Source organism: Rana temporaria, chromosome 12 (assembly GCF_905171775.1).
Source record: "Rana temporaria chromosome 12, aRanTem1.1, whole genome shotgun sequence".
Lineage (NCBI taxonomy): Eukaryota > Metazoa > Chordata > Amphibia > Anura > Ranidae > Rana > Rana temporaria.
The window spans coordinates 51,804,590-51,830,672 of NC_053500.1; the positions used below are offsets into that span (position 1 = coordinate 51,804,590).

General features: G+C 40.0%; 1 protein-coding gene across 1 annotated transcript in view; it reads right to left on the bottom strand.

Annotated features, from left to right (window-relative positions):
* TBX21 (T-box transcription factor 21) overlaps window positions 1–21,077 on the bottom strand; it is a 91,370-nt gene extending 70,293 nt beyond the window's left edge. Inside the window, exon 1 of the mRNA XM_040330312.1 lies at window positions 19,912–21,077. Coding sequence (XP_040186246.1) covers window positions 19,912–20,540 — 629 coding nt within the window. The 5' untranslated portion in view covers window positions 20,541–21,077. The remainder of the gene's footprint in view (window positions 1–19,911) is intronic.
* Window positions 21,078–26,083: the final 5,006 nt, after the last annotated feature.

The window sequence follows — 26,083 nt, forward strand, 5'->3', positions numbered from 1 at the left end:
GTTAGTTTTTTATTTAAAATTTGTCGTGGAGTTCCCCCTCATGATCCCTGTTCAGAACGCAACACATGTGCGAATCAGATGCGTGCTCATAGAAGATTCGCACCTGAGCCGCACCGCAATGCCTAGAAAACGCACACGTTTTTTGGGCAATGCGCAGTGCGAATGCATCGCACATACTGTATGTGAACCAGCCTCCTTAAAATCAATGTATTTTATAATTTTATGCAAATTGGATGCGGTTTAAGCTGCAGCCAATTCGCATAGGTGTGAACTCGGCCTAAGGGTTTGTTGTTCACACATGCTTTGGCCTCTAAATAGCAATCAACATTCAGAGTTTTCTTTAGATGACATTTGACAGGCGGTAAGTAGGCATTATACCGCCTCCTCCCCGCCTGCTTTAAGCCCTTCAACCTAGCCCTAGCATGCCGCAACTGTGTGCATTGCACACAGCTGCAGGGTGCTTGCAGAGCAGCACAATTTGGTTGACCGAGTCACGCTTGACACAGGGTATAATTCATGCCATGGCTGTGATGCAAAGCATTGCAGATGCTCTATGTGTACAGCCCCAGGCACTGCCTCTGCAGCTAAAGGGAGTACCAGAATGTCCGCTCCCAGACCTCATAATTTAACCACACCCACTTTTCACTGCGGCGTTCTACATGCGCTGTGAGCCACTGTCCTCCTGAACTATACCTCATTCTCAACTTCAGAAGTTTGGAGACAAGAATATATAATACTATAAATCTTGCCATGATGGATTTTCTTTAAACAAAGCCTTTGGAAAAGTTTAAACTGGGTTCACACATGTGATCAAAAGGGAGGTTTAGGTTCAGAGCATTCTGTAGTTTATAGGTGAAGTAGGTCAAGGTAGATGGTATGCATGGTAAATGCCTGCATACACAGCTCAGCTTCCTCTAGCAGATTGCTATGAAAACAAGTACTATACTGTACATATAGGTTAACAAAACACAAGCAGAATTCTCTTGCCAATGACAAAGCCTTCCTTGACTAAAATTGTAAACTGTTGAAAAAGCTGAAGTCTTCTCCCTGTCTAGGCTACTGCCTGGTGATTGTTACAATACAGCGTGTACGTAGTGAAATGTTTCTTTCTTCTTTGTATGTGTAGCGCCCCCTTACTTTCAGTAAATGCACTACGCTAAAGTTAGTGGGGGAATGAGAGAGATAATTGGCTCTCATTCTGAATTGTGTTAAATTTGGCTGTCGCCAAATCTAGATTTGCTTTGTGCGCGCAACGCGGAGTTCCATACTCTGGGCTCTCTTGGCCTGGAGTGATTGATGCTGTCAAATGGGCCCCAGTGACTGACTGGGTCCCCCTCTACTAAGGAGATCCCAGGCTGTATGCCGCTCGGTGGGGGATCGGCTTGAGGAGAACCCGGAGGCAGGTGATCCAAAAGGGCTTGAACGAACCATCGGGGATCTGGGTAACCGGACACTGACAGATAACCTCAGTACTGTCAGTCGGTGACCCCAAAGAGAAAGACTGGGAAGATTTGCTCTGCTGTTCACCATTGTCAGCATCGAGCCTGTGGCAGAGGCCTCATCTGGCATCCTATTTAAAATCAGAGCCAAGTCATTGAGTCTCCCCTGGGCTGAACGGGAAGTGTGTCCTGAGACACGATTGGGAGTCCTAAGACTCCCTGACCAATCCATTCTCAGTACCTGCTTCCTGATTGGCCAGGAGGAGAATCAGGAAGACAATAGTGAATAGTAATTTGCTATTGTCACACAAGTGGGTAGGCTCAGGGCATAGTGCTCTGCACCCCGAGCGCACCCTCAGGCTCTAATCATGTGCTTTAAAAAAACTGTTGGAATCAATGCGTCCAGCGCCCTGCATGTAGATTAGGGGCTGGGCGCATGGATTAGGGGTGGCGCCCCTGCACCCTTTGTGGACGGGCCGCCACTGGGAAGCATTATCTATTCCTAACATTTTTATCTTTGTCTTTTTTTTGTAAACGTATAGGTTTATATTTAAAAGAGGTATGTTTTTTTGTATTTTTTTGAGTCTTATTTACCCAGGTAGATACAGCATCAGTCTGATGTTGCAACTGTCCCCCCGCCGGCTCTAAGACTGAGAACCGAGCAATAAAACACTGGCGATCACTCGGTTCTCAGGGCTCTGTGTGCAGAGATCTGGTCACTGTCAGTCACCGCTGTCTGCCCTGCCCCTCCCTCGTTCACTGGAGTGCTGAGCTATAAGGAAAAGCTGAGAGGCTGACCTGGGTGCCGGTCCAGGCATGTGGGTGGATCACGACTTCATTGCTGCAATCTTTGCCGAGCCTACACCGGTTCTGTGATTTCAGCCGACAATGGGCTTCAGCACGCTGTCTGCTGAAAATGGGTCACAGGAATGCAGAATTTAGGGAGCACAGGGTATTCCTGAGTTTCCCACAAGGATAGACACAGGAGTATAAGAGATTTTTAAGTGTGCCACAACCAATAGTGAACAAGATAAAGATATGTTAAAAAAACAGAATTCATTAACCACTTAAGGACCGCCGCACGACTATATACGTCGACAGAATGGCACGGCTGGGCACATGGACTTATATATTTGTCCCCTTTAAGAGCCCAGCTGTGGGTTGCGAGCGCGCCGCTGCCGGTCCAAAGCTTCGTGACCGCGGCCGTGCTTTTTTATAGCACTTTTCGCTGTGAAAATTACAATGGTCCCAAAAATGTGTCAAGAGTGTCCGATGTGCCGCCATAATGTTGCAGTCACAAAATAAATCGCTGATCTCCGCCATTAGTAGTAAAACAACTATCCCCTATTTTGTAAACGCTATAAATTATGCTCAAACCAATCGATAAACGCTTATTTTTTTCCAAATATATGTAGAAGAATACGTATCGGCCTAAACTGAGGAAAAAAATATGTTTTTTTATATCTTGTTTGGGGATATTTATTATAGCAAAAAGTAAAAAATATTGTTTTTTTTTCAAAATTGTGGCTCTATTTTTGTTTATAGCGCAAAAATTAAAAACCGCAGAGGTGATCAAATACCACCGAAAGAAAGCTCTATTTGTGGGAAAAAAAGGACGCCAATTTTGTTTGGGAGCCATGTCGCTAGACCGCGCAATTGTCAGTTAATCACAAAAAGGGGCAAGGTCCTTAACCTGCATAATGGTCCGGGTCTTAACCTGTTAATCCATAGAAAAAGTGCCATACAATCAACAGAACCCAGGATGGTGGTGGGATCGACGCGCTTTGCCCAAATTGGGCTTCTTCAGGATCCACTTGAGGTTCACGTAATATATTAACTGGTACGTAAACAATACATAATTATTGCACAATACACCTACAGGAATGGCATGAAAAAAATTGTATAAAAGTATAAATATAAAAAAGATATATAAATATGATTTTTTTTTATTGGAATAAATAAAACTAAAATAAAAACAACCACCTTATCCACAGGAGAAGTACAGCCAAACGAGCTTTGGCTTTACTTCTTTAATTTACACCTATTATAACTATTATTAGCCCCAATGAAGAGGACCCGGATCAATGAGACATGTTGCCTTTCCTTGATAATTCAATAAACATACCAACGTTATAAAAATTGCTGAGTAATCCTTTGGACGCAGGTACTTAGCTGGAGTCTTAGGGATATTTGCTGATTGGTAATTGCCTGATTTCACACAGTGCACACAAAGGAAATGTGAGAGTGTGTGGTTAGACAGTTGGCAGGAGCAGCTTTCAAACATCTATTGACCTCTGCCTTTTCAATTGCCTTAGTAATAGCAGTTCTGATATTTGTGTTTTGATTGGTTCCTTGAAAATTGCTCATAATGGCTATATATAAGATAGATAGATGTCATGGATATGTAGCATGTCTGGCAGCTTACCTTCTCTCCATGTGCTCATTAGAGGCCAGACTCCCTTATCTGGCTGGCTTTATCATCTCTTCTCCCTGCATGGCCCCACCCCAGGCCATCCCAGGAAGTCTATATTAACTGTTGCACTGCAGGTCTGCTTTGCTGTTCAACTTTGTTTGTTAGCTTGTTCCTGTCTGCCGTGTACTACGTTCACCTTTCTGTGTACCGATTTAACTTGTCTCTGACTACTCCTGTTTGCCTGTGCCCCTGACCCTTTGGCCTGTCCCTTGGTTTCCCTTGTCTGCCTGTTGCCCCGACCTCGGCTTACCCATCACCATCCCTTGTGTCCTCAGTGACTGCTTCCCCTCTCTCCCTATGGAGCGTGACCTGTGGGACCCCAGGGGCCGCGACCTGGGTTCAGTTGCAGCGAAGGCCATGCTCACCACTAGAGGCTTTGGTGAACACCTGCTGGACCTTAGACTCCGTGCCCTGAGGAATCTTGGGTTCACGTTTCCTGTCCATCTGCAGCAGTCTGCTATTGGGTTCACTACCTTGCGGTGCACCCCTGTCTCCATCGGGGTGCATTTGTCACCTGGCCACAGGTGACCTGACAATAGATCGATAAAGAGACATTTATCAATAGAGTATTTTGTATGCTACTGAAGGGGTCACTTTAAAAGGGTCTTGGCCCATGAAGCAATTATACTACTAAATATGAAAACACGTTTTTAAATTTAAGTGGCCTATCCAATAAAATGTTTTTTATTTAAAGAGATCATCATTCTTAAGTGCACCCAACCCAAAGCAATCATAATTCAGTTGCGCTGAATGAAGCCCATTCCAAAATGATTGATTGCTTTGGGTTACTGCTTTTAAAAATTAACTCTGAAAAATATTAACTAAGTCTGTCACTCATTCTAAGGTTGTCAATTTCTGCGTGATTGCTAAGATTAGATGCAAGAGATTAATCTCACAGGAACTAAAGTTGCCCATCCGTCTCATATGGGAGAAATTACAGAGCAACTCATTTTTTTCTTTAATTCAATTCTGTGACGCTTAAATGGCAAATTTGAAATCTGTCAATTGCACCACTAATATTTAGTATCACTGTCCTACAATTTCTTGTGATCAGCTTCAATATTTCTCTCCTATTATCTATCATGGGAACTATGGAAGAGAGCTACACATGAGCCAATTTACACTGATAGGAGAAAGTATTAGTGATAAATCCACTCCAGAGACTTCAATGGGAAGAACATTATTTGTGCATTAGATGTTTAAATTGCTTAAATATTGGGGTTTTTTTTACCAGTAAGATTACTTTTAAAAGAGAAGTATGTTTTTCTTTTTTATTTAGCACTTCAGCCCGCTTTCTGCTAAAAAAGGGTCACAGGAGTGTAAAACGAACTGCATTTCTGTGACCCATATAAGGAGTATAGCCAAACGAGTTTTGACTGTACTTCTTCTTTAACCACTTCAATACCGGGCACTTACGCACCTTCCCGCCCAAGCCAATTTTCAGCTTTCAGCGCTGTCGCAATTTGAATGACAATTGCGCGGTCATGCTACACTGTACCCAAACAATTTTTTTATAATTTTGTTCCCACAAATAGAGCTTTCTTTTGGTGGTATTTGATCACCTCTGCGATTTTTTCCACAACGAATAAAATAAGACCGAACATTTAGAAAAATATAAAGATTTTATTTGTTTCTGTTAATTTCTTTGTAAATAAGTAATTTTTCTTTTTCATTGAAGGGCACTGATATGGCTGCACTGATGGGGAGGCACTGATGAGGAGGCACCAATGGGCACCGATGAGGTGGCACTGATGAGGTTGCACTTATAGACGGCACTGATGGGCACTGATAGGTGGCACTGGTATGCGGCACTGATGGGCACTCATAGGTGGCACTGATGGGCACTCATAGGCGGCACTGATGGGTACTCATGAGTGGCACTGATAGGTGGCAAAGATGGGCACTGATAGGTGGGCACTGATGGGCACAGATGGGCATGGATGGGCACTGATAGTTGGCACTGAGGGACACTGATGAGTGGTACTGATTACTCTGGTGGGTGGCATTGCTGGGCATCACTGTTTTTATTAGTACTATTATGGTGCCAGTCGGTGCCCATTTGTAAGGCACTGATTGGCATATGTTGGGCATGTTTTAGAACATGTGGATGGCCATGGGGGATGTACCTGGCCATCCACATGTTGAAGGCTTACCTGGTGGTCCTGGCGGCTTCCCTGGTGGTCCAGTGTGGGCATCCGAGGGGGGCTGCGCTGATAAACAATCAGCACGACACCCCCTGTCAGGAGATCCGCCAATCGGCTCTCCTCTACTCGCGTCTACCGATTAACGGCTCTTCCTGTTTACATTGTGATTCGCCTTGATTGGACACAGCTGATCACATGGTAAAGAGCCTCCGTCGGATAATGAATATCCCCCAAAAATATATAAAAAAACGATTTTTTTCCTCAGTTTAGGCCGATACGTATTCTTCTACATATTTTTCGTAAAAGAAAATCGCAATAAGTGTTTATTGATTGGTTTGCGCAAAAGTTATAGCGTTTACAAAATAGGGGGTAGTTTTATGGCATTTTTATTAATATATTTTTTTTACTAGAAATGGCGGCCATCAGCGATTTATTTTCGGTACTGCGACATTATGGCAGACACTTCGGACTCTTTTGACACATCTTTGGGACCATTGGCATTTTTATAGCGATCGGTGCTATAAAAATGCATTGATTACTATAAAAATGCCACTGGCAGGGAAGGGGTTAACACTAGGGGGCGGGGTTAAGTATGTTCCCTGGGTGTGTTCTAACTGTAGGGGGGGTGGCCTCACTAGGGGAAATTACTGATCGCTGTTCAGACATTGTATGAACAGACGGTCAGGCATTTCTCCCCTGACAGGACCGGGAGCTGTGTGTTTACTCCCGGTCCTCGCTCTGTAACGAGCAATCGCGGGTGCCCGGCGGCAATCGAGACCGCCGGGCACACGCACGGGAGTCAGGGACTGCTGGGCGAGGTGACGTATTGCTACGTGCTCTCGCCCATCAGAGCCGACCTGCCACAGTAAAACAGTTTTGGAGTCTGTGTCTTGCTACCGGGAACCTTTGGGGTATATCAGATGCGATCCTGCTTACAGTGCCCTCCTGTGGTGGATTTCGTTGAGGTTCATCCTCACCAATGCCTGTTTGACACACCTGCTATATAGTACGTGTGCCCACCGTCCCTGGTAAGCATGCCAACCTTATCACTTTTTACTGCACTTTTTGGGATCCATTATTTATCAATTTTCCTGTACACGTCAAGAGAGACTTTCTATGGTTGTTTATTCTTCGGATTAACCTCCTCTTGGTGTCTCCATATGAATTTGGACTTTTGAATGTTTTTTTTTTTCATATAATTTTTTGCACTTATATATATATATGGGTTGTTCATTCACTCATGTTCACTGTTGATTTTTTTTTTTTCAATTTCTTTATTTTTCACTTTATCATCTATACATTAATACATTTATACAGGGAGCCAAATAACAACCTCCTATAGTGGTCCTAGAGAGTAAATCCACAACTTATAATTAACATTTCCTCATATTCTATCACTAAATATAGATTAGTACCTTAAATTTGCACTCAGCCTACTAACTCCCTCTTTCCATAGTATTATCCATGGGGTAAAGGCTGAGGGGGGTCTACCAAAAAAACAATTAAACAGAATAGCTGAAAATAAGATATCCCACCCCTCTTGTCTCCCCCCTTATATTTTCACTCCATATCTGGGCTAGAGACGACGCTATCCCTTAGCCCTTCTTAAAGACTGTCGTCCCAAAATGATCCCTCCCCTCCTTTTAAATTATTCCATTTCCACTCCCTGTACTCCCCCCCCCCCCCCCCCACCGCCTGCTTACAAACAAAAAAAAAACCCCACCCCTCCTCCCCAACTCCCCCCCTCTCTCCCACCCTACTCTCTATCCACCCATCCCCTCCCTTTTTCCGAGGCTATAAAACTTCTCCACGGTGACCAAATCCTTAAATAAGTCACTAATAACTCTTGGGTCTAGGTTCACCCTGTGCCCCTTTTGGGCATAGGGGGACTGAGAAATATTAAAGCGGATTTCCGGCCACAATTTCACTTTTTAAATATAAATACCCCTGTAATACACAAGCTTAATGTATTCTAGTAAAGTTAGTCTGTAAACTAAGGTCCGTTTTGTTAGGTTGTTACAGCATTTAGACACTTTATAAAATAGAAATTGACTGGGGCCATCTTAAGTGTGGGCATCATGAAGCCAGACTGTATGACTTCCTGGATTTCAGCCTTGCAGATCTCGCACATGCTCAGTGCTGCACAAGCAGTGTAATAGGTTTCAGATCAGGTTTCAGCACCTGTACTGTCCAAGTCACATGATTCTTCGAGACTGGGGAGTGCACAGACTCCTGGAAAGTTACACCCACTACATTCCCAGGAGTCTGTGCGGTGTAGGTTAGGAAGCTTAAGCACCTAGGTGCAGGAAGTGGGAAGATTAACTATTCTGCCTAGCAACAACACTTTGAAGGCATCCTTAAAAAAAAAATCTTAAAGGACTAATGACATTTTTTTAAAAACTACTGATGTAATGTTATATTTATGGGTGGAACTCCACTTTAATTATAAATTACATGAGATGTGACTGATAACTGATAATTCATATTGCAGGATATCTTGAGATATTCAAGTGGTTATTCTGACCCACACCAGGTCAGTGGAGTGTTTTCATTCAATTTGAGGACACATACTTTTGAGGTGTTAATTGGGTCTGCTCCAAGACCTTTCATTATGTATGCTAATAACACTGTTTGTGGGAAGATGCTATTGATGATAGATATGTGTTGTGAGTTAGCAGTCTAAAGGTCAGATGTCTCCTTTCAAGGGTAGGGAATTAGCATGTCAATTATGTTTAGTAAAGGAATGTGTTTGTGTGAAAAGTCTATTGATGATACTATGTGATAGAAATAGCAGGGGAAAGTCATAACGTCTGACTTCTCAGCTGTAGTAATTAGGTCATGTTAAATCGGTGTCAAAACGTCTGACATAGAAATGTGTATTATGCAGGTGAATCACTTATTGTCGGAGACGGAATGTCTGGGGGAATAATTAACTCAACTGAATGTCATTGTCTAAGAGAAGGTGTATTGAAGCCCTCCATTGTGTGATGTGTGGGTGGAGAGTTTCATTGTCCATGTAACATGCCTGTACTGCATAAAGAGCTAACCATTAAAGTTCATTAATACATTTTGACTCAGAGAACGGAGCTTGTCTTGTTTATTCTGGGAAAATCCATATGGATCGTGTCTGTTGGATTGTGGAGTGTCAGATAAGCTGTCGTGGTTGATGGGAATATCGTAAACGGTGGTGACCGTTACAAATCTCTCTCTTATTATTTATCAATTTCCCTGTACACGTCAAGAGAGACTTTCTATGGTCGTTTATTCTTCGGATTAGCCTCCTCCTGGTGTCTCCATATGAATTTGGACTTTTGAATGTTTTTTTCATATCATTTTTTGCACTTATATATATGGGTTGTTCATTCAGTCATGTTCACTGTTGAATTTACATTAACCTTTTACGCTTATTTATTTACTTTTATATTCACCATTTTGAGCGCTACACTAATTTGTTTACTAATTGGTATACTGCTATCATAACACCCCTAGTCCAGGGAGAATACATTTAATGTTTGTAGTCTTTCCTTATAACTGAGGTCCTCCAGTCCCCCTATCAGCTTTGTTGCCCTTCTCTGGACTCTCTCCAGTTCAAACACGTTCTTCCTGGGGACCGGAGACCGGAGACCAGAACTGGACAGCATTCCCAAGATGTGGCCGAACCAGAGTTTTGTAAAGTAGTTGAATTTTAGGTTTATCTCTAAACTAAATACCCTATTAATGCTAATAGTCTGATGGCCTTGCTTGCTGCATCCTGGCATTGCATGCTATTGCTCAGTCTGAGGTCTGCTAGGACCCCCCAATTTTTCTCCATCCTTGATTCCCTCATAGGTTCTCCCCCTTGATGAGTAACTTGAATGCGTATTTTTAGCTCCAAAGTGCATTACTTTACATCTTTTCAATAATAAACCTCATGTGCCATTTAGCTGCCCACTTCTCTATTTTAAATAGATACAGTTTCTATATCCTGTTGTAAAGGTACTGCCCTGCTTAGCTTTGTATCATGAGCAAACACTTGGAGAATTAAAAGTAAAAAAAAAATTGGTACCGGGACAGGACCCCCTGATGTACCCCACTTTTTTTATTTTGCAAAAGTTATTCATAATTCTTTATTTTTCTCAGCAGATTGCACTGGTTTTCCTGTGTAGCCAAAGCAATTCTTAAAAAATGTTTTAAAAATGTAAACACAATAATACATTATTATGGAGTTACAGTACAGTGCTTGTAGTCCAAAAAATTGCTAGAGCGCACCAATTTAGAAACCATTGAAAACGATTAACCTTATTAACGAAATAACTACATATAACTGAGCATTGTTAGCGTAACATATTTAGGTATATGATGTTGAACGAAAATCAATTTTCTGCATCTGCATCTGTTTTTTTTTTTTAGATGCTAAATTAATTTTGGTAACGAACACCTCCAAAATTACCAAAGAGCCTGTCAATGTCCAAATTAATTTTCATACTGAAAGCCAAAAAGCTTTCTAGAAAGAAGCTATTGAGCTCCACTTTAATAATGTACCATTATTATACAAGGTGAACAAATATATATTATTGTTATAAAGTGTTTAATAGCAACCAAACACCTTGAAATTCATTTTCCTAGCTCCATCCAAATAGAAACCTTAGACATGGGATATTAGCTCACTAGGAGCTACCTAATATTTTTTACGTAACACTGTTGTCATTAAGATACTTACTGAAGGTAAACCACAGGTAAACCTAGACCTAAATGTTTTGGGAGTTTCCACTTTCTTGCTGGGAGTGGAATGTCCCTTTAAATTATTAAACAGTAGCAATTCCAAGTAGCAATTGTCAAGAGATAGCACGTGCTTCCAAAATTTTCTAGTGCTCCTTGTTTCTCAAAGAGATTTTACGGCATGTAGAACATTTTTTTTTATAATTTGAACATCAATCATTCTTTCAAATAGAAAAAGGATGTCAAAAAGTCACCTAGTGAGGAATAATGGCGCGTACACAAGATCGGGCTATTGCCCGGCCAAATGCAGGGCCGCCATCAGGAATTATGGGGCCCCTTACACAGCTTCAGGCATGGGCCCCCTGAAATTGAGAAGCGGGGGGCCCTTTACAAAAAAAGAAGAAATAAAGAAAAATATATATAAAAAGAGGGGGGGGGGGCATCCGGGGCCTTGGGGACCTCTGGGCCCTTTAATAAAAATAAAAAATATATATAAAAAAATATATACTTTATTTAAAAAGGGGGGTTGCCATCTGGGGCCCTGTGGACCCCTGGGCCCTATATATATATATATATATATATATATATATATATATATATATATATATACATACACACAAATTATTATTATTTTTTATAAAAATAAATTACAAAAAAAGGGGGGTTGCCATCCGGGACCTCTGGGCCCTTTAATAAAAAAATGAAAAAAAGAAACCTCTGGGCCCTTTAATAAAAAATAAATAAAAACAAATATATAAACAAATAAAATAAACATAAAAAAAGGGGGAAAGTTTCCACCCAGGGCCCTGGGGACCTCTGGGCCCTTTAAAAAAAAATAAAAAAATATATAAAAAAAATTAAAAAAATAAGCATTTATAAAAAAAAATTAAAAAGGGGGTTTGTCACATGGGGCCCTGGGGACCTCTGAGCCCTTTAATAAAAAAAAAAATATATATATATATATATATATATATATATATATATATATATATATATATATATAAAAAGAACTAAAAAGAAAAAAAAAGAAATAAAATATAAACATGTTTTTTTTATAAAAAAGGGGGGTTTATATATATATATATATATATATATATATATATATATATATATATATATATATATATATATATATATATAAATAAAAGAAATAAAAAAATATATAAAAAGGGGGTTGCCATCCGGGCCCCTGTTGAGCTCCGGCCCCCTTACAGGTGTACTGCCTGTAGCCCCCTGATGGCGGCCCTGGCCAAATGACATCGGAATTCCTTCAGAACTCCATCTGAAAAACATAGAACATGTTCTATATCTAAACTCTGATGGAATTCATCGGAATTTCCGATGAAAAAACTCAGATGGGGCTACACATGATCGGAAAATCCGATGGAAAAAGTCAGATCGTGTGTACGGGGCATTGGACTGCAACATTTTTAACAAAGCACAATTTAGGCAGAGAAGGGCTTGCCATTCATATGATCGTTGGGTACTCTCCATGAGAATCTCTTACTTTGTACTTATGCCGCTTACACACGGCCAGAATTTCCAACAACAAATGTTCGATGGGAGCTTGTTGTTGGAAATTCCGACCGCGTGTAGGCTCCATTGGACATTTTCTGTCGGAATTTCTGACAACAAAAATTTGAGAGCTGGTTCTCAAATTTTTGGACAACAAAATCCGTTCTCAAAAATTCTGATCGTGTGTAGCCAATTCCGACATACAAAATTCCATGCAAGCTCTGAATCAAGTAGAAGGCCTAAGCGCTCAGTCTGGTAAAACTAGCGTTCGTAATGGATATAGCACATTCGTCACGCTGTAACGGACTGAAAAGCACAAGGCTGAAAAGCGCAAATTGTCTTTTACCAAACTTTTACTAACACAACTGGTATTGAACTTTCTTTTAATAGTGCCGTTGTAAGTGTTGTACGCGACCGCGTTCTTGGAGTTCGGAATTTCTGACAACATTTGTGCGACCGTGTATGCAAGACAAGTTTGAGCCAACATCCGTCTAAAAAAAAAAAATCCACAGTGTTGTTGTCGGAATATCCGATTGTCTATACACGGCATAACAGTTCAATTTTTAGAATAAGCTTTTAGGGATCTACCACCCCTTTCTTCTCATTCCAAGCAGTACAGATACACAAAGGTTTAGACAATCACATTTGTATGAGAAATCTACTTATCTTTGGCCAACCTGGATGTGGTGCATACTATGTTCATCGCAATCTGATAGATAGAAAGTATTTGAGCTGTGTATAAAGTGTTCTTATTCTTTCAGATAGTGACCCACATCTTCTGTTGTGCCCCATTTAAATTTCTTTGGCTATAATTTTTCTTGGAAGTGTTGGTAATTGTGTATGACTGGCTCATTAGTATCACTTACACAGTATATCATGACACGCTGGACAGCTTGATGGTTTATTGCTCAATTTTTTCCTGCGATTCCCGTTTTAGACTAGTTAAAACAAATTTGGCCGTCATTAGTTAGTTACACTTGAGCTCTTTGCAGCTGTAATATGAAGTAGGTCCCAGCAAAGTTTTGTAATTCCGTATGTGAGATACTAAATTTAGTATGAACATAATAGGTTGATTATAGTTCCAGCTGTCTACTGCAGGACACGTTCTTTTGAATGCTTTTCAATAATACATAGGTTAATAAATAGGGCAAAAAAATCCTAAATAATTTAATTAATGATTTAAAAAAAAGAAATTGTGTATCTCATAGTCTACCTAGAATATTCTTAACGATTCATATCCATACATATACAGTACATATATGTAGACCATGAGGTAGTCGCTCATGAACCCAACGGCCCTTATCTTCTTTGATGTGGTTTGCAGCAAGCTTGTCTGGAAACCTGCTTGATTGTGTTTTTGATAGGCATGCATTCAAGCAGAATTTACCAATTAAATATTTATAATCATTTGTATGAATTTTTTTTTTATATATGCCTAGTGACTCACCAACACTATACAGTATATATCTTTATGTGGCTCACAGGATTTCAAAACTTGGAACCTTATATGAGAATCACAGCAACAAGATTCACTTTTGACAACCAAATGATAGTAAATGCCCATTTGGATTAGTTAATTATGTAAAAAAATATATATATATTTTTGTAAAGTCTTAGGAGTTTTAGAATTGAAGTGGCATTCCACAAAGGACAAGCCAAAGAATCAAGACGGGAGCTAAAACATGGCTGAATACTTATGATGCATTTATTAATACTATTATTAATTATATTAGTAATGCCCTTCTATTACAGTTGAACTTTGACAAAAGACCAAATTTGGACATAATATGCTTCTGCTTGCAGGATTTAAAACAAAAAGATTAATATTGTATTATGAACTTAACATACTATTTGGAAAGCTTCTTTTGTAAGCATGACATTTACCAATGGACATAGCAAAGAGCAAAGACTGTTTTTGAGGGCACAGCTTGTCCAAACCACCAGACCATCAGGAAGTCAGATAAAAGGCTAAACAAGAAAAACTTTTTTCATGTTTCCTATTTGCATTCTAATTCTGTGGAACTTTTAAACACATTTACAGTAACATGTTAACCAACTACAACCCAGCTTAACTTCTTGTTTTCATATATAGTGACTTCAGAAAAATATATACAGGAAGAGTATACCAATGAACCACCAATCTAATGTCCCAAATTATAGCAATTTGTGTCCAAACAAAATCCAATAAAGTAACACTATGAATAATAACATGCACTTTTATATTTCTAAGATAGTATCTAACATATGCCAAGAAGATTTATAACATTTGGCCTACAAAAAAAACGAAATCTTAAAGAAATGTATCTCATTGTGAGATTCTAGTTTTATACAGTTCACCTCCTCTGCTGGTCAAAAGACAAGCTATGCCAAATTAGAACATGTGCAATTCTTGTGTGTGTTTATTTTAGGTTAAAAAATAAGAATATCCTCAATACTATGCGTAACCTCCCTGGCAGTATGATTCTTTCAGATTTTTGGTGCTGAAAGCGGTACCATTATTTTGCATGGAAATTTGGCGTTTTATATTGAAGGCCTGTAATTCTTAGGAATAACTCACTTAAATCTGTTCAAACAAGAGTCTAGTAGACATCCCGGGTATGATAAAGTTTGAAACACAAAATCATAAATTATAATATAATAAATAACTATGAATAATTATAAAAAATAATAATGTAATTATAATAAAAATGATTCAATAATGTAATTGATGACGAATTTCCCCACAAATCGCTATCTCTCAATTCTGCAAGTGATTCTAATTTATTATCGCTTTTTTCTAGCTGCTCTAAAACCACTTTTGACGTAAACTGACACTTTTTGGTTGCTATGGACAATCTCCAGTTTCCAGGCAGAAAGAACCGTATCTGAAGAACAGTCACGCCGCTCGCAGGAAATGGAGCTCGGCACTCGGGCACTGTGTGAATTGTGCGGAGGACACACAGATTGCACACACAGCGGTGAGACATCGCAGGATCCAGGGACAAGGTAAGTAACTTCCCCTGTATCCTGCAATGCGACCCCGGGTCTACGCTTTTGGTATGAAAAATTCACCCGAGACAGACTCGGAAATACCGCCAGGGAGGTTAAAAAACATACAAACACTGCCTCATTAGTAGACATGTGCACACTGAAATATTTTGTTTTGGAATTTCGTTTTCGTCCGAAAAATAAATTTATTTAGTTACTCCCGAAATTCGTTTTTATTTATGTTGTTTCGTTAAAAACGCATTTGTCTGAAAATCCAAATTAATTAAGGCCAAATCTGTCATTGAAGGCTTATGGTGTCCGTCGAATCTTCTAAAAAGATTTGACGAAGCAGCTAAACTGTATGATGCCGCAATCGTACATTTCTGATCGAATGCTCTGCCCACAAGCTATAGTCGAATTCTATTGTTGTATGACTAGTAATAATTATATTTATTAATTATTATTACTAGTCAACCTACATTAGAATTCTTCTATAGCCTATGGGCGGAGCATTTGACCATTAATGTCGATGTGTGGAGAGCGTATGTTTTTAGCTGCTTCGTTGAATCTTCATGTCACTATAATGTCAAATCTTTTCTCTATATGTCGAATAATCTTGGACTAATAGAGTTAGGTTAGGCACATTTGACGCAAGGTTCGATAGACACAGATCACTATTGTCACTGTCATGTTGAATCTTCTATCTATATCGAACTGTTGTCGCAACAAAATTAAAATAAAGCATTTTTATTCCCAGAAATTTGGACGAAAATGCATTCGGAAGAAAACGAATGCACGTGTCTACTCATTAGCACCTTGGTAAAGTCGACAAGAACCAGTATTCTGGAGAATCAGAGTAGGCAAGAACTCTCATCCCTGAATCAGTGGTTTGCTCAAATAAATTGTAGCAAATCTATGGGAGATCTATCACCCACTATTAATGGTAAAGAAGAGTCCCACGAAGGAAATGGTTTTACTGAAATTAATTTATATTTACTACAGATACTCACCTCTGGCAACTTGAATACCTCAAGATAACTCTAAACTATATACTAATCACAAATGATTTGGTAACCTGACAGATGTTGTGAGCCTGGTTTCTCTTCTTCTTTCCTCCGTCATTTCTCCTCCCTTCCCCTATTTTCCCACAGGTCTCCCTCCCCAGTCCCTTGATCCTTAAAAATGAAAATTGAGACAGCGCCAAACCTAATTAGAAAGGGCAGGTTTAATAATGATATATAGGCATAAAGAAACGAATGATCGTTATATTCCATTTTCAACTCTCTGATCCAACAATATTCAATGTTTCATATAGACTGTGATGTTGCCCTAAAATCTTTATTGTGCTATTTATATATATATAGGCATACCCCACTTTTAAGTACACAATGGGGTTTATATACTAAAGCTGGAAAGTGCAAAATCAGTCTCACTTCTGTTTGGAGACCAATGAGCTCCCAGGTTTTATTACCAAAGCTTAATTAAGCAAGCTGGGGATAGAAGCTCATTGGTTTCTATGCAGAAATGAGCCTGGTTTTGCACTTTCCAGCTTTAGTAAATAAACCCCATTGTGTACTTAAACATGGGGTATGCCTGTATGAAGAATCTTTGTACGTCCTTGTTGTCTACAGTGGATAAATATATTTAAAAAAAAAATTATGATTGATTTAGTGACAGTTTATGTGAAACAGTGATGCATGTATCTCAGGTGAGGGTGTAGGTGTCACAAATATAGCAAGAGCTCCACACAAAGGTCTTTGATTTTGTCAGATAAGCACCTATGTGAATGCCTGTGTATGATAAATACACCTCTGCTATTATATAAAAAATGAAATAGTTAATAGTTGTCACTATGAGCATACTGTTTCCACCCAGTACTGCAGACAAAGGTTATCTAGTGCTTTGTATCTGGGGCCTGCCTACCAGGTCTGCTTCTGATTCTCTGCCCTGTCCTAGCAGCTACTCCGTATTTGTTTGTCTTTTGTTTTCTGTCCTCTGCTTACTATTGTAGTTCCGAATACACATTTCAGAATTGTAATAGCTGTTGCTTCTATTTAATCATGGTCATTTTAAAACCACAGACATTACAATAACTAACTACTAATATGTAAATATAGCTACTATTGTGATTATATATAACTTATATATTATACGTTTTTATTTATAACTTATATATTATAAGTTATTATATATAACTTACATATTATAACTTATATATAACATATATTAGAACAGCTGGTGTACTCTACGTTGTCATCCAGCCATTAATTTTTTTGACCTAAGAAAACAATGCAGCCCTTTGAAGAAGTTATGGGTAGCATGGGCATACTTCTTGAACTCCTATGATGGGAAAGAGGGACATTTTGAAGCACCAAAGGTCTTTAAGAAAAAACCCAGGGCAAAAGTAAGTAGAGCTTGAACACCCTTAAAGCATCTGCCTGCGTAAGTCTTAAAAAACTCTTGTATTAGACAACAGCAAAAACCAAAACACAAATCCCTCGAAACATGCTGGTACTCGTAACAAAAAAAAAAATGTACTGCCCATATCAACCAGTGTTAAAAAAATATATATTTTCTGGCAAGTTGCTATTAAAAATGACTTTTCCTTTATAATAATATTCCAAGAAAAGCAACAATAATTTACCTAAAGTTGAGAGCAAAATGAACATGACTTTTAATGCTGCACAGAAATAATAATACAAATTTGTGCATAAGGCCTAAAAGTGGGACAGATGAGCAGGAGAGACGGGGAAGATGGGTTTGGGTTCATAAGAGGGGAAGTCTATCCTAACGGGTCAGTTCTGAGCTATGGATATCTTATGAGACTCTTTATAAAAAGCCTATAACTAATGGCTTAGTCTGGTCTGTGTGTTGGCACCAATAGTTATAGCCTCTTGCAGATTGGAGTACTAAACATTATTACACCTTTTAATTATTTTTCTTCATCATGTGGGTTCACTCCAGCCTATTCAAATGTACATACAAAATCTACCCACCATTAATACCATTTTTTTCAATCATATTGTTAAAGAAATATACAAATAGCCATACTATTAATGGCCACGTTTGGTATGGGCCTTCTTGAATAATTTTTTTTTTTTACTTTATACATTTGACCACCATTAGGATTCACGTAACCTAAAATGACCTTGTTTTCAGTAAATTTGCAAACATTCATAGAAAAAAAAAAATACCACAGATCTTTCATGGAATTTTACAGTGAACGGCCCACTATGACTCATGTTTACTGAAACCTACCAGCAATTCGAAAGGAGGTTATTTATGTTCCCCTAATTTAGCCTATGTAGATTTTATTTCTTCTGGTTTGTGATCACTGCATAATGGATTAGCTATAATGAACAAAACTCAACTTTTAAAAATTGTGTTGGAATTTTATTTATTTTTTTCAATAAATAGCTTGCACACATATGAAAATAAATCTAATAGTGATATGAAGTAGAAATTAATCAAGGTAATTTTGACAACTAACTTCAACCAATCTCAGCTGGAGCATTCTTGTGTAAAACACTACGCCATATGTGGTCACTTGATATATATATATATACATATAGTATACACACCAATTGATAGGTGAACAGCACCTGCTATATTATATTAGGCCTAATATGCAGATATGCATCAATATGATGACAAGGAGTTGCTGTATGACTTAAAGATTTATCTAAATTTCCAAAAATGAATATATGCAAATATGTATAATTTTTTTAAATATATATATATATATATATATATATATATATATATATACACACACACCAGAATAAGTATAAAACGATATAGTTACTGAATAACTGTCGTTTACAAATAATTGGTACACAGGCATGGACTTGGTCATCACCATTAGGCCTCATGCACATTGGACATTATAAAAATGCTAGTAGTGTTAGCTGTAGAAAGCTGTAGCTGTAGAATGGGTTTTTCAATGTTTTTTAGCTATAACTTAGCTATATTTTCAGCAACTTTTAGCTGTAGCGTTTTTAGCTTTTTTTTTAAATAAAATTATACTCCCACAAAAGCTGATTTTTCTGCGTTTTTCAGCAATTTTTTGCTATTTTCAGAGTTTTACAGCTAAAAAAAAAACTCTCAAAACCCACTAGTTCTGGGGGGGTTCTAGCCAGAAAACCCCTTGCCAAAAATGTATTGGTTGCAGAAAAAAACATCTGAAGCCAAACAATTCTGCTGTAAAAAAAAAAAAGCTCAGTGTGCATGAAGCCTTTTTGTATTATAACTTTGATTTTGTTGTTGTTTTGTAATAAAAAAATAAAAAAAATTGTGGCATCCAATCTTTTGTCAGTGTGTTTCTGTGGTTGTTGCATAAAGTTTCGTATGTGTGGCAGTAATTGGTCTAAACCGTAAAACATCTTGTTTATGCCATTGGCAGCAGTTAAGTCAGTGTATAGATATTAGTTAGGCACAGACCATAATTACTCATTTGAATAAATAAGGCAATTTTCATGAACGCATTCATATATTGTCAAATCAATTTACTACAATTTGTAGCTGTGGGGTAAATTAGGTTAAAGGAAGGTTTGCCTAAAACAGCCTACTGGTATGTTTTTTTTAGGAAAACTGCAACTATATAGAAAATACTAAATATACATTAAATCTAAAATAACAAATTTATTTAAAAAAAAACAGAAGAGCAATTACTTACCTGCCTTGTTTGGTGATGATCATCTCTGTGTGATGCTTGTGAAATTTACTCCATAGGGGGTGGTTAGCTAGGGTGACCTGTATCTTCTCGGAACCCTGGCCTCCTCCTGGGCTAGGGGTACGAGTAAAGGAGTGGGTTAGGGTTATGGGGAAAGAGAGATGTCCATCACATTGGGGGTAACTTTCAGTTTCTTCAACCTCGGGGTCACAGTCCTGTCTGTAGGGGCAGATAGCGGTGGAGGGGTGACGGGCTCCATGGAGATAGGTATAATTAGCAGGTAAGCTTTTATCCCCAGAATCAAGGTGATCAAATTTATGTTGCAGTTGGGTGGAAAGGCTCTGCTCAGTTATGCCTCTCTGCAGTTCTTCAGTTCTCTGCATAAGTTTGTCCCTTTGGATCCCCATCATACTCTTCTTACTCTGCGCATCTGTTTCGCTCTGCATCGGTGTTCCGCTGCTTATCTCTTCTGTGCTCTGCAATTCTGTTTTGCTCCGAACTCCTGTTATGCTCTGCAGTCCTGTACTCTGCAATTTTATCATGCCTGGCACCCTCGGCGTGCTCTGTGGTTCAGCTGTGCCCTGCATGTGCTGCTCTTCTGGTAAGCTGTGCATTTGAGTCCCTCTGTGCATTCTGATGCGTAATGCTCCTCTGCACCCATGGAAGTGTCTCAGAGTTACCCCTCCGGTGTCACTGTGACACCAGGTGGATGTCACACAAGAGTCACGTGCGAGGATGTCCTTCCTCCACCTATGCACCTGTCATTATCTCCCCATTACTTTGGCACATGTCACTCATTCCCTGACACAATTTCAACTTCTAGAACCTGGAAATGCTCAGTCCTTAATTTTTTCTCTGCTCATACCATTCTAGCTCCCTACCGTAACCTTGTCACCTTATTTCTATGTGTATCCATTACACACATAACTATAGATCCTCTGCAGGTGTCACTTGTCACTATCTTTTTTATGTCACTCGGTCTGCCACAGCTTGCTTTCTGTGAGTCTCTCGCTCTGTCACCTCTGAGCCTTTTATCACAGGGAAATTAACTCTTCACTGATTGGTTTAGGTCACCCCTTAAAACTCCCTACAGAGGTAGCAGAGCCTAAAAAGTTTCTTCGTCACATTTGCTGGGCACCACCTTTGTATTCCTCAGCTTATAACAGGCATGTAAAAAAATATATATATATAAATGTATGAACACATGCCAACAGCTAATGCAAACAGCTCTACAAACCTATAGCATACGGATGGTGACAGGGCAGCCCCTCGTCAGCCAGCATGCCACAGGCAGCACCGGCGTGCAGATATAAAATGTCATTCATGTTTATATCCCCGAGCATGTGTCTCTGCTGGAAGGCATTTTGTGCTTTGAGCATATTTATTTTGAAGTGTGTGTTTGTGGTGTAGTGTGCAACATGTGCAGGAAGTAACTGCTCAGGTTACCGGCAGCTCCAGGCAATTCGCCGGTAATATGAGGAGAAACAAGAGGAGCTATACAGGGTCACTATATAAATATATAGACATATTAAGAACGGAAATTAAATAGGGAGTGTATGAACAGTGTGTGTGTATATATGTATATATATATATATATATATATATATATATATATATATATATATAGATAGATAGATAGATAGATATACTGTATATATATATTTTGATATATCTATAGATATATTTTGTGTCTTATTTTAAGTGGTACACAGTTGTGGGCATATTTATAAGTTGCTTTTCCTTTTTAAGCGCTACACACTATTTATCACTTGATATCGCAGTTTTACACTTTACACCATAATAAAGCACAGAAAAAACCTGAGGTCACCCTAGGTGAAGTTCGCCATTCATCCTTATACTGTTACAAAGAGTGCTGACAACAGTTTAAAAATGTTTGCACACAAGAATAAAGCAACAAGGCAATACGTAGTGGTTGTTTCTAGGTTTCCAGGGCGGTCCAAATTGCCTACAGGTATGAGAAAAATAACCACTTCCAGTGCAGAACTTTTCTGGCACTTTTTGTTTACATGTAACAACCAGTATTTTTTGGGCTAAAAAATTATTTAGAACCCCCAAACATTATATATTTTTTGAGGGGTATATCTGAAATGAGGGGAAGCTCTGCTCGGCTGTACAGCCACTATGATTGTTTTACAATGCAGGGCAGGACCAAAGCATGTGTTCGCCTTTGTGCGCAAGCATGGGAGGACAGAGGCACTTTAAAAAAATTTTTTTATTTATTACTGCCATGAGGAATTTACAAATCCCTTGTAACAGCAATAGGCATGTGACAGGTCCTCTTTGTGGAGCGATCTGGGGTCTATAAGACCCCAAATGCCTCCCGGTTACTATTACAAACAGCCGATCAAATCCCCCCTCTGCTTGTAATTGCAATCAAGCGACTGGTGAGCCTTTCCGATTGCTATTACAAGAGAGCTGACTCTAAAAAATGGTACTGGGGTGATGGGCGTCATCAGGTATCATCCCGGTATAACCACCGAAAGTCCAGCAACATACAGGTATGTCGCTAGATAGGTAGTGGTTAATGAACGTTCTACAAAACTGCACAATTTTTTTTGCACATCTACTAATATCTAATATCTAATAATAATTTACCTTTTGAATTAATAAAGTATTCTGATTCTGAATCTGATATTGGACTGTACTATTTACTGAAAAGAGGTGAATTTAGCCCTTCATTTTCCTTATTAGCCCTTTTTCCTTTATTTTCGCCTGTTCATCCTGTCAGTAAGTCCGGTATTTTTCAACTGCCTTTAACAGATTGTCAGGTCACCTGAGGCCAGATGACAGATGCACACCGATGGGGTCAGGAGTGCACCGCTACGGTAGTGGACCCTACGGCTGACTGCTGCGGATGGAACTCTGGGTGGTCAAGTTAGGCAGGTCTACTGGAGAACCAACACGGATCCCATAGGGAGTTAGAGCATAAGATTCCCCAGGGCGCGGAGTCTAAGAGCCAGCAGGTGTTCACCAGAGCCTCTAGTGGTAAGGTTGGACTGGGCTGCAACTGGCTCCAGGTCGTGGCCCCCAGAGTTTCCCAGCTCATGCTCACAGTAGGCTACAGGAGGATAGTAAGGGGATAAGCCAAACGTCGGGGCGACTAGCAGACAAGGATAAACATAGGACATGCCAAAGGTCAGGGTCACAAACAGGCAGGGATAGTCGAGAACAAGCCAAGATCTGTAACTGGAATCAGATGTAGAAGACACAGCAAGTCACACTCGAAAGCTAACACACAATGTTGATCAGCAGGGCTGGCTTGTAGTGCACAAGTTAATATATAGTTCTCTAAAAGGGCCTGGGGTGGAGCCATGCTAGAGGATAGATTACTTAAGCAAACAGGTGAGAGTGGCTTGCCACTTAAGGTGAACACATGGAGGAGAGGTAAGCTGACAGACAAACATTACTGGATATCCATGACAGTACCCTCCCTCTTACGAGGCCTCCCCCTTCCCCGCCTGGGCTCGGGGTTAGAGGGGAACTTTAGATGAAACTTCTTCAACAGACGAGGTGCAAAGACCTCAGATGCAGTGATCCAAGACCTCTACTCGGGACCAAACCCTTTCCAATGCAGGAGGTACTGATTTGGACAGAGTCGGGAGTCCAGAATTTGACTGACCTCGTACTCCTGATTATTCTCAGAGACTGGTAGGAAGAGGACGGGAGAACCTATTAAGGACTAAAGGCTTCAGAAGGGCAACATGTAAAGAGTTAGTGATTTTGAGGCTTTTGGGAATCTGGAGTTTGAAACAAACCAGATTCAGTTTAGAAGTTATAGAGCACAGACCAATGAATCTTGGAGCAAACTTCAGAGAAGGAACTCGGAGCTTTTTCTGGTGTTCCTGGTGGAGAGCCAGACTTTGTCCCCTGGCTGAAGAGAAGGCTGTTTACGCCTGGGGCAGTCAGCAAAGCCTTTGAATTTGTCAGCAGCTGCCCGGAGGGAATCATGAACGTCACCCCAAATAGAATTGAAAGACCCCTGAGCTGTAGCCAAAGCTGGAATATCTGGAGAACAGGTCATGGGAAGAGGAAGTTGAGGGTGCTTTCCATAAACTGTGAAAAAAGGTGTCCTCTGCGAACTGGTATTTACATGATTGTTACGAGAGAATTCTGCCCACGGGAGTAGAGAGGACCAATTGTCATGATGAGCAGAGACTAAGGTGCGAGAAAGACCTCTAACTCCTGATTAACTCTCTCAGTCTGTCCATTGGATTGAGTATGGTAATAAGAGGAAAAATCCAAGACAATTTTGTGGGATTGGCAAAAGGCTCTCCAAAAACGAGATGTAAATTGAACACCCCTGTCGGAAAAAATATGGGAAGGAACCCCATGGTGGCGGAAAATTTCTCGAACAAAAATGGGAACCAAGGCAGGAGCAGAAGGAAGGCCAGGAAGAGGAACAAAATGAGCCATCTTGTAGAACCGATCGATTACCACCTAAATGACCGTTTTATTTTCTGACAGTGGGAGATCGGTGATAAAATCAATGGCAATGTGAGACCAGGGCTCCTTAGGAATGGGCAAGAGCATGAGAAGACCAGCAGGAGCTTGTGTGGAGGATTTAGACTGAGCACAGACATGACAAGCCTTAACGTAGTCTTTGACATCTGAGCAGAGATTAGGCCGCCAGTAGTGACGACTGATGAGCAAGAAGGATCGGAGGAACCCAGCATGACCTGCCACCTTGGAAGCATGTCTCCAATGAAGGATCTTAGCTCTTGGCTCAGTGGGGACAAAGTTCCCTGCCAGGAGGAATTTTTGACTCCAGGGTGGTAAAATGGGCAACAATGCATGAGGTTGGAACGATCGGCTCAGGTTTAGGGGTTGACTACTCATCCAAAGTGCCAAATGACCTAGAGAGCACATCAGCCCGACCGTTGCAGGAACCAGGTTTGTACGTAATTTTGAAATTTAAATGGGAAAAGAAGAGACTCCATCTGGCCTGTCTGGGATTCAGACGTTTAGCATTCTGTAAGTACTGTAGATTCTTGTGATCAGTAAAGATCCTTATGGAGTGAGGGGAACCCTCCAAGAGATGACGACACTCCTCTAACACCAAATTGCGAGAAGTTCCCGATCACTGATGGCATAATTTCTCTCTGCCTGATAATTTTTTTGGAGAAGAACGCACATGGTTGACGTCTCTTCTCAAAGAATTGAAGAAGCACAGCTCCCACCCCCCTGAAGAAGCGTCTATTTCAATAAAAAATGGGTTCCCAGGATTTGGTCTCCTCAAGAGAGGTCCAAAAACAATGGCCTGTTTCGTTTCATGAAACGCAGAGACAGCTTGGGGAGGCCAGTCTTTGGCATTCGCACCCTTCTTGGTCAAAGCGATAATAGGCACGGCAATGGAAGAGTAATTCCTTATGAACTGCCTATAATAATTTGTGAAACCAAGAAAGCACTGTGTGGCCTTGACGCTAGCAGGAAGAGGCCTTTCTGGGATCCATACGAAGACCCAAACTTGAGACAAAGGATCCCAGAAACAGGACCTCAGAACATTCAAAGGAACATTTCTACAGCTTGGCATAGAGATTATTCTCTCTAAGGTGCTGAAGTACAGTGCGGACATGGTTTCTACGAACAAGCAGATTTTCCGAAAAGATAAGAATGTCATCCAGGTAGATGACAACAAACTGGTACAGAAGATCCCTGAAGATTGCATTGACAAAGTTTTGAAACACAGCTGGGGCATTACACAAACCAAAAGGCATAACCAGGTATTCGTAATGCCCATCTCTAGTGTTATACGCAGTTTTACATTCGTCACCTTCCCGTGTTCAAATGAGATTGTATGCACCTCTGAGATCCAACTTGGGGAAAATGGACCCTTCAACCCGTCGAATAGCTCAGATATTAGGGGTAAGGGGTATCGATTTTTGATAGTCACCGCATTTAAACCTTGATAGTCAATGCAGGGTCTCAAGGTACCATCCTTTTTGGCAACAAAAAAGAACCCTGCTCCTGCAGGCGATGAGGATTTCCGGATGAAACCTCTCTCTAGATAGGGATGAGCTGAACACCCCCCCCCGTTCGGTTCGCACCAGAACCTTCGAACAGACCGAACGTTCCCGAAACCTTTAGAACCCCATTGAAGTCTATGGGACTCGAGCGTTCGAATTCAAAAGTGCTAATTCTAAAAGCTAATATGCAA